Source organism: Nicotiana tomentosiformis, chromosome 3, assembly GCF_000390325.3.
Source record: "Nicotiana tomentosiformis chromosome 3, ASM39032v3, whole genome shotgun sequence".
Lineage (NCBI taxonomy): Eukaryota > Viridiplantae > Streptophyta > Magnoliopsida > Solanales > Solanaceae > Nicotiana > Nicotiana tomentosiformis.
In genome coordinates, this window is record NC_090814.1 from 699,251 (window position 1) to 709,398 (window position 10,148).

The window sequence follows — 10,148 nt, forward strand, 5'->3', positions numbered from 1 at the left end:
CAAAACTAGTTTGAGAGGTTTCACTTATTTGCTAGGGGTACAGAATTGAGCAGAGTGAGAAAATACTGAGTGACAAACATAGTCATAGGAGCAAATTACAACTAGAGTGAAGTCTTTAACAAATTAGGGCATACTAATAACATAAATTAATCACTAAGAAATTCAGAATCAGGCAGGAAACAGGATTAGGTCACACAGCCAATGCAAACACTCAGATTGTCAACATATTAAGCTAAACATGCTTCAAACTGTCCAAATTGCCTAAGTTAGATACAAAGACATTTTTAGAACCACCAGTTTAGGCGTGAGACAATGCTAGAGAAGTTCATGCTATAGGCAGAATCATACATGAAGAGAGTCAAAGGATTATATCAAGTCATGCAATTTTAGAAAACATAGATATGCTAATTAGAACATAATGAAATAAACATTGCGAAGGTTGCGAAACTAACCAGTTATTGCTCAACAAACAAGAAAAGAACAACAATATGACCCAGAATCCCAGATGCATCAAGTTCCCAAGGGTTTCAAAGAACCCAGGGCAGTGCTCACACCTAAGAAAGGTCAGAAAAGTAGGAAATCCGGTGGCCTTGGCTTTCAGCCGGCCTAGAGCCAAAAACAAGAGAATGAATGAACACAGAGTAAACCCCTAATTTTTCAGTAGTAAAATCAAACATCAAACAAGGGAGACAAAATGATTTAAGAACCAAATAAGGTAAATAAACATGTAAATCGGTCCAAAAATCAATTTAAGGGATCTGTAAACCCTAGTTTTTAGGGAAAGTAAAAATCAACAGAATATAAATAAATAATCGGACTCACAGTAACATAGGATGAATATAGACAGAATAATACTCAAAATCAGGGGTTTGAACTAATTTTGGTTTGATTTTGAAGAGATCTGCTTGCCATGTTTAGGCAAGTCCTATAGGAGAACAACCAGTACCAACAAGGGGTCGAATATGGCAAAAGGTGATAATCAAATCCCATATTCAATGGGATTAGGAGAAGATTTTAAGGGCGGCGAGTTTAGGGTTCTTCAGAGAGGGAGGGGAGGTTGAGAGAATATGAGGGTGGAGGGTTATGGGATTATGGGTTAGGGTTTCTGGGAGGGTAATTAAAAGGGTGAGAAATAACAAGGGCCGTTGATCTTGAGAGATCAACGACCAAGATTAATAAAAAGTGAGTGGGGCGGGTCAATTAACGGGTACCGACCAGGTTTTTGGGTTAAGGGGTTGTTGGTTTGGGCTGGGGTTATTGGGCTAGGGTATTGGTGTTTTTGGGCTATTTATTTGGTCCGAAATTGTTTAGAAATTGGGGCTAGTTTTTAAATACCCAATATTTATCAAACAAAATAATTATAAAAGTAATTAATAAATAACAAAAATATTATTTGTGCACTAAAATGATTGAAAATAATAACTTGGCATTATAAAATATAAAAAAATTATTTTGTCACAAATAATGTAATTATACATGAATCTAGGCTATTATTGCAAAAATGTGCAATTAGCTTAAACATGCAAATGTAATTATAAAAAAATGGAGTAAAATGTTATAAAACATACATGCTGGTGTAAAATATAAGTTTGGATGATTAAATCATCATAAAAATAATTTTAAGGATAATTATTGGATATTTATACAATAAAATGCAGAAAGAAATTAATTTAAAGCTTTTAAAAATTATGAAAAATTATGAAAAAAGCTTGTATAGGTTTAAAATGATGATGCAAATATACTATTTTTGAAAAAATATATATTTTAAAAATATGAGAAAGAAATTGGGTATCAACAGCTGCCCCTCTTTACCCGGGAATGATGAAAGAGTTGTCGGGTAAAGAAATGATGACCGATTTTGACCGAATGGGGTGATTTGAAAAAATAGAGGTCGAACTCTGGTGTCTGAGTTGCCTACATATCCCTGGTTTTACAGGAATCAGGACGTGTGTAGTTCTGGATCCAGCGGTGACCTGAGTCGATGAAGTTATTATAGGAATGGACATGTTCTTCTAGGTAGGACGATATCGGAATTGTGAATGATGTACCTTGGAACGGTTATGGGTATTTGAACGGTCATCAAGTGAAAATGGGTAACAGATGGTGGTTGGCTGTATTTGAGGTAGTTACAGGGTGTGAATATTGAACGGAAACTGGAGCGAAGATTGCTCCCGTTGGGAGAACGGTTACCTCCTGGATTACCTGTAAAACTTAAATACAATGCATGCAGGTGTATATTGCGATAATTTAAACATGATGCAAATTCCGTTTTGACTATGAAAGCTGTGTTTGGACGATGGGGATGATGTCCTTAGACCATGATGTCCTGGGCCATGAATTGCGTGATAAGAGATTCGCAAGCCATGAAATGATGTTCTCGGTCCATGAAAATGGTGCCTCTGAACTATGACGCCTTTGAATAATGATGTGCGATATTGAGAGATCCTCAGGCCATGACATGGTGTCTTCTGGCTATGAGGATGATGCCTTCGGACTATGACGCCTTCGAACAAAAATGGCAGTATTTCAGCACATGAGATGCAAAGACATGACGTTTGGTTATACGAAGCGAAACAAGACCGAGCTTAGTCTTTTATAACATCGGAGGCAGAGCTTAGTCCGAGGTGGAGAATAGTGCTAGATTTCAAGTAGCATAGCATTTGGGGTTACGCGAGGAAAGGCAGCACTTAGCCTTATGCGACTAGGGAGGCAGCGCTTAGCCTCATGCGAAGTGGGAGACGATGATTGGTCTTATGCAATTAAGGAGGCGGGGCTTAGCCTCATGCAGGATGGGAGACAATGCTTAGTCTCGTCCAAGGAAAGGCAATGCTTAGCCTTGTGTAAGATGGAGGCAGGGCTTAGCCTCATGCAAAATGGAGACAATGCTTAGTCTCATGCAGGGGAATGCAGTGGTTAGCCTTATGCAATTAAGTAGGCTGGGCTTAGCCTCATGCAAAATTGAGACAATGCTTAGTCTCATGCAGGGGAAGGCAGTGCTTAGCCTTATGTGATTAAGGAGGCAGGGCTTAGCCTCATGAAAAAATGGAGACAATGCTTAGTCTCATGCAGGGGAAGGTAGTGCTTAGCCTTATACAATTGAGGAGGCAGGGCTTAACCTCATGCAAAATGGAGACAATGCTTAGTCTCATGCAATGAACAAATAATAAGTAGTAGCAGAGTATTTCTTAGCTGGAAATGTGTTTGCGCTTGGCAGCTTTATCGTTATGAAGACACTGATTCTGAGGTGTGCCCGAATTTGAGAATATTTCTTGTTCCTGCATCCAAAGCATAATCGTGAGTTTTACGGGGGAAAGTTGGTTCGTGCCTCCGCCTGCCTGCTTTGCTTTGCTCTATATCGAAGTCCTGCTTGAGTTACCACGGGTAGCATCTGGCTGTTTCATAAAAATAAAGTTTTTAAAAATGTGTGTACATATGCTGAATGTAGTTATTTAAAATATATTAGTATGCAATATCAGATAAATTAGATGAACCAATGACTGTGACAATTTAGAGACATTGCGACTTCCTTAGAATTTTGAGGGTCCTCCTCAAAATTCTACCCCAGTTTCTGGTTGTGGGGAAAATGAAAATTTTATTGAATTGTGACCGAACCCACAGGGCTGCCTACGTATCCCCTATTAAACGGGAATCAGGTCGAGCGTAGTTCAATTACGTCAGATGAAGAAATGCGAACATTCTAAACATAATATCTCTTGACTGCATCTTAGTTGATAGGATTTGGCCGAATTTCTCCATCCATTTCTGCGAGTATGAGTGATCCTCCTGTTAGTACTCTGTGAACCATGTAGGGCCCTTGCCAATTGGGTGAAAATTTCCCTTTGGCTTCATCCTGATGCGGGAAGATCCGCTTCAGCACCAGCTGCCCCGGTGCGAACTGTCTAGGTTTGACCCTTTTGTTGAAAGCTCAGGACATCCTATTTTGATAGAGTTGACCATGAAACATTGCATTCATTCTTTTCCCGTCAATGAGAGCTAATTGTTCATAGCGACTTCTTATCCATTCTGCATCACATAGTTCAGCTTCTTGTATAATTCTTAAAGAAGGAATTTCAACCTCGACAGGAATGACAACTTTGGTACCGTAGACCAACAAATAGGGAGTTACCCCGGTTGATGTGCGGACTGTGGTACGGTACCCCAATAAGGCAAATGGTAACTTCTCGTGCCATTGCTTGTGGTTATCTACCATTTTCCTTAGTATTTTCTTGATATTCTTGTTTGCGGCCTCCACGGCTCCATTCATTTGAGGCCTGTATGCTGTGGAATTCTTGTTCTTGATTTTGAAGGTATCGCACATAGCTTTCATTAGGTAACTGTTGAGATTGGCGGCGTTGTCGGTGATGATGGACTCTGGAACCCCGAATCGGCAAACAATACGATCTCTGCCAAAATCTGCAACGACTTTCTTGGTTACAGCTTTGTAGGATGCATCTCCGATCCATTTTATGAAGTAGTCTAGGGCCACTAAAATGAACCTGTGCCCGTTGAAGCGGCTAGCTGGATTGTCCAATGACGTCCATTCCCCAAGCGGCAAAAGGCCAAGGTGCACTCGTTGCATTGAGTTTATTTGGTGGCACCTGTATCATATCTGCGTGTATTTGGCACTGTTGACATTTTTGGACAAACCTGATGCAGTCTGTTTCCATAGTCATCCAAAAATAACCTGCCCTCAGTATCTTCTTGGCTAAAATGAAACCATTCATATGCGGTCCGCAAGTTCCAGAGTGTATCTCTTCGTGCAGTTTGGAAGCTTGATTGGCGTCAACACACCGTAATAACCCTAGGTCTGGAGTCCTTCTGTACAAAATTCCTCCACTTTGGAAGAAATGGTTGGACAATCTTCGGAGCGTGCATTTTTGAGTATGATTTGCATGCTCCGGGTACTCTCCTTCTGCCAAGTACTCCTTCATATCATGGAACCATGGATTTCTGTCTGCTTCTTCTTCAACATGAGCGCAATAAGCTGGCTGATTATGAATCCTTACCAGAATGGGGTTGATGAAATTCTTGTCCGGATGCTGTATCATGGAGGACAAAGTGGCCAATGCGTCTGCAAACTCATTCTGGATTCTCGGGACATGTCTAAACTCTATCTTCATGAATCTCTTCGTCATCTCTTGCACACGATATAGATATAGTAATATCTTGGTATTTTTTGTAGCCCATTCTCCCTGCACCTGATGCACCAGAAGATCCGAATCACCAATTACCAGTATTTCCTGGATATTCATGTCAACGGCCAAATTGATCCCTAATATGCAAGCCTCATATTCTACCATATTATTGGTGCACAAAAATCTGAGTTTTGCGGATACCAGATAAGGTTGACCTATTTCTGACACCAAAACGGCTCCAATACCCACTCTTTTGAAGTTTGCGGCTCCATAGAAAAACATTCTCCATCCGTCATAGGCTTCAGCAATATCATCTCCTACGAATGATACTTCTTCATCAGGAAAATATGTTTTTCGTGGTTCATATTCTCTTCCTACAGGATTTTCCGCAAGATGATCCGCTAATGCTTGTCCCTTAACCGCCTTCTGAGTCACATAGATGATGTCGAATTCACTCAACAATTTCTGCCATTTTTCCAGCTTCCCTATAGGCATGGGTTTCTAGAAGATGTACTTCAGAGGATCCATCCTTGATATGAGATATGTGGTATAGGCATAGAAGTAGTGCCTCAGGTTCTGGGCTATCCAGGTCAAAGCACAGTAGGTGCGTTCCAGCAAAGAATATCGTGCTTCGTAGGGTGTGACTTCTTACTCAAATAGTATATGGCCTGTTCTTTCCTTCCAATCTCATCGTGTTGTCCCAAGAGATAACCGAAAGCCCTATCTAATACAGAGAGATAGAGTAGAAATGGTCTACAGGTTTTGGCGGGACCATGACTGGCGGTGTGGACAAATATTTTTTGATTTTTTCAAAAGCTTTCTGACAGTCTTCAGTCCAACTAGTTACGACATCCTTCTTTAACATTTTGAAAATCGGCTCACAGATCACGGTTGATTGTGCTATGAAGCGGCTGATGTAATTAAGACATCCCAAGAAGCTCATCACGTCTTTCTTGTTCTTTGGAGGTGGAAAATCCTGGATAGCCTTGACCTTTGATGAGTCTAGCTCAATTTCTCGGTGGCTGACGATGAATCCTAACAACTTTCCTGCGGGGACCCCGAAGGCACATTTTGCGGGATTCAATTTTACATTGTACCTCCGAAGCCGATCAAAAAATTTCCTCAAGTATGTTATGTGATCTGTACTCTTCTTGGATTTGATGATGACGTCATTCACATATACCTCTATCTCCTTGTGTATCATGTCATGGAAAATAGTTATCATAGCCCTCATATAAGTGGCCCCAACATTCTTCAGACCAAACAACATTATTTTATAGCAGTACACCTCCACGGTATAATAAAAGCTGTCTTTTCGACATCCTCTTCATCCATCCAGATCTGATGATATCCCGCAAAGCAATCCACAAAGGACTGGAGTTCATGTTTGGCGCAGTTGTCGATCAGTATGTGTATGTTGGGTAACGGGAAATCATCTTTGGGACTTGCTCTGTTTAGGGCCCGATAATCGACGCATACTCTGACTTTCCCATCCTTCTTCGGAACTGGCACGATGTTAGCCAACCAAGTTGGATATTCAACCACTCTGAGAACCTTAGCTTTGATCTGCTTGGTGACTTCTTCTTTGATTTTCAAACTCATATCTGGCTTGAACTTTCTGAGCTTCATGCTTTACCTGCGGACACATTGGATTGGTAGGTAGCTTATGAGCCACTATAGATGTGCTCAAACCAGTCATATCATCATAAGACCATGCAAAAATATCCTCATATTCTTTAAGGAAGCAGGTGTATTCTTCTTTTTATGATGGTGGCAAGTGAATGCTTATGTGAGTCTCTTTGACTGTTTCAGATTCTCCCAAATTGATTATCTCAGTTTCGTCCAGGTTGGACTTAGGCTTGTTCTCAAAATATTCAACTTCTCTAACAATTTCCTCAGGTATTATATCCTCTTCTTCTATTTCTTTCGAGTCACTATCCTTATGTTGTGTTGTCTCATTACATGACACAGTTATTGGTTCATCACGATGAGAAATAGTAATGCTGTAGAGAGAAAAATGTAGAGAATAGTATTAAATAATAAAATAGCAAACCATTGATAATTATCAAGATGTCAAACAAAAGTGATTTTTAATGATTCAAATAAATGTTTCAAAACAAAATATTGAAAATGTTTTAAAAATGCTCATAAGAATTGTTTTCAACTCCCTTGATGGTGTGGTAGTCCACCATCAAGCTACCCCGGAAAATGCTCATAAGAATTGTTTAGCCAGGCTACCCCGGAACTCGACGGGCCCTTGATGGTGTGGTAGTCCAGTTCCTGAGAACAACTCCCTTCTCCACTGTCTGGATGACGAGGCCTTCTTCCTCCTCCTCCTCAACTATTACACTGCAGTCCATGTCTTCATCTTCCAAGAATAGATTCCTTAAACCAGCTGGCGCTTCATCTTCTTCGGATCCCCACATCATATCAGCCTGATGGAACGATTGGCTCAAATGTGGTATCGGCTGCTCGAGAGGGTAATAAGGACCACACCATGGTGGTGACCAATTCTGATACTCGTGCCAGGTGTATTGATATCCCAGTCCAAAGGTCGTGCCGTGACGTTTTAACTGTATTAATTTGGTGATCCCTTGGAGATTCTTGCCGAGACCCTTGCCGGGTTCATACCCTGTCCATGCCAATATGCTTTTTTTTAATACTTCACCATTTTTCCTTCTCGATTGCATTAACACGCTCAATGCGATGGTAAGTCTCTCCCCCTAACTTCCTTTCTCCACAACCGGGATAGTCTGGTTGGTGTAAATAGGGTTACTCCCGTCTCCATGAATGATCACCTCCGGATGATTCCATTTGAACTTCACAACATGATGCAGGGTAGAGGCTACAGCCCCAACGGCGTGTATCCAAGGTCATCCCAATAGCAGATTGTATGAGGCGGATATGTCGAGCACTTGGAATTCAACATCAAACCAAGTTAGACCCATTTGTAAGCAGAGGTTGGTTTCTCCGATTGTGGCCCTTTGAGACCCATCGAACGCTTTTAAGTTCATAGTTCCTGCTCGTATCTCATGCAAACCTTTACCTAACCTCTTCAAAGTAGTCAATGGGCAGATGTTGAGACTTGAACCCCCATCTATCAAGACCTTGGCAATGAATTTGTCTTCGTACTGTACTGTTATATGCAACGCCCTATTATGGCTCAACCCTTCTGGTGGCAATTCGTCTTCGTGGAAAGTGATATTATGGCTATTCCAATATTTGTCCTACTATGTTGGCCATCTCTCCACTGGTAATGTTGTTGGGTACATAAGCCTCATTCAACACTTTTATCAACGCGTTCCTGTGTGCCTCAGAATTCTACAGTAGTGATAGAATGGATATCTGAGCAGGGGTTTTGTTCAAATGATCGACCACAGAGCACTCCCTTGCTTGCACCTTTCTCCAAAGATCTTCCGGGCCGGTTTCAATGATAGGCTGCCTGGAAGCGGCTTCTTTACTTGTTCCCCCCAAATGCTCGGGCGTGTAAACCCTACCAGTTCTAGTCATACCTTGTGCTGCACCAGTTTCTTCCATTTCCCCCTTTCCTTTCCTTCTCGCTTCTGCAGTATAGTCCTAGGGCACAGCATTGGAATTAAAGGATGGTGTGGATGCTACCGTTATGGTGAATGGTGTAATCACTTCTACTTCGAATGGAGTTGGTGTGGCTGAGGGCATTGTTACTTCAACCTCGAACAGAGTCGGTGCGGCTAGCTCAACTTCAATCGGTGACTGTATCTATACCACAATAGGTGTGAGAGTGACTGGAGGCATTTTGGGATCATCCTCTTCTCGAATGAGCCCAATTGACCCTTCCGGATCCCATTCTTCATCAGTTTCTATCACATTTGCCCCCTCGCCCCTGTGATCCGGGAGGGGATTGTTGCAGACATTAGGTGCAGTCTCCTTTGCCTGTATAACTTTGGTATAAATCAGCATCTGGATTGTATCCTTCAGAGTGCGACATTCATCAATAGTGTTACCCTTCATGCCCGAATGGTAGGCACATGTCTTGTTCGAATTGACCCATTGAGAGGAATTTTCCATGGCGACAGCGGGAATGGGAGTGACATAACCAGCAGCTTTCAATCTCTCATACAACTGGTCAATAGGTTTGGCAATAGGAGTATTGTCTGGGCGGGCTACAGTCGAAATTTGGCCTGGGTTTTTGCTAGTTTTGGCAGGCTGGTGGTGAGTGGTAATATGCTGGCTGAGTGTTGTAAGTGTGGTAGGCGGTAGCAGGTTGTTGATATCTAGGAGGTGAAGGCAGATATGTGGGTGGAGGTGTTTGGTATGTGAGAGGAGACTTCAGACCTTGGGCTACCATCACTGCCCCTACTTCCTTCTTTATAGATATACCGCCCGACTGCAAGGCTTTGTTCGTAGCCCGGAGTGCCTCGAAATTGGTTACCATTCCGCTTTTAATTCCCTCTTCTATTCTTTATACCAATTTGATGATGTCAGAAAACTTATGGTTTTCAATAACCATCAACCTCTCATAATACTGCGGATCCTGAGCTCGGACAAAGAACTTGTTCTTCTGCTTTTCTTCCAGTGCCGGCATTACTTTTGCAGCTTCTGATCTCCACCGAGTAGCATACTCGCGGAAAGTTTCTGTTGGCTTCTTTTTAAGATTCTGGATATAGAAGACGTCTGGTGCATTCTCTGTATTGAATCTGAACCGATCCATAAAATCTGATGCCATGCCTACCTAATTAACCCATTTCTTTGGATTTTGACTGATGTACCAGGATAGGGCTTCTTCAGTGAGGCTCCTCATGAATAGCTTCATGCGGATTCTTTCATCTTTACCAACCCCTACGAGCTTGTCGCAATACGTCCTCAGATGTACCTTTGGATCACCTGTCCCGTCGAATATTTTGAACTTAGGAGGTTTGTAACCCTCTGGTAGTTCTACGTCCGGCAGAATACACAAATCCTCATAGTTTAAACCTTCGATGCCTTTATCACCTTCAATACCTTGGACTCGACTTGTAAGCTTCTTAAGTTCTT

At 41.8% G+C, this 10,148-nt stretch overlaps 1 protein-coding gene and 1 pseudogene across 1 annotated transcript; both read right to left on the reverse strand.

The window, feature by feature from the left end:
- Positions 1-3,697: 3,697 nt before the first annotated feature.
- Positions 3,698-4,327, reverse strand: LOC138906934 (uncharacterized; annotated as a pseudogene).
- Positions 4,328-4,514: 187 nt separating this feature from the next.
- LOC138906935 (uncharacterized) lies at positions 4,515-5,630 on the reverse strand. The gene has a single exon (XM_070196597.1). The coding sequence runs from the start codon at positions 5,628-5,630 to the stop codon at positions 4,515-4,517; it is 1,116 nt and encodes a 371-aa protein (XP_070052698.1).
- Between the last annotated feature and the right edge of the window lie 4,518 nt (positions 5,631-10,148).

What these genes read in the sequence shown, in the direction of transcription:
- LOC138906935 (XM_070196597.1), bottom strand. Translation starts at nt 5,630, where the DNA reads ATGCCTATAGGGAAGCTGGAAAAATGGCAGAAATTGTTGAGTGAATTC.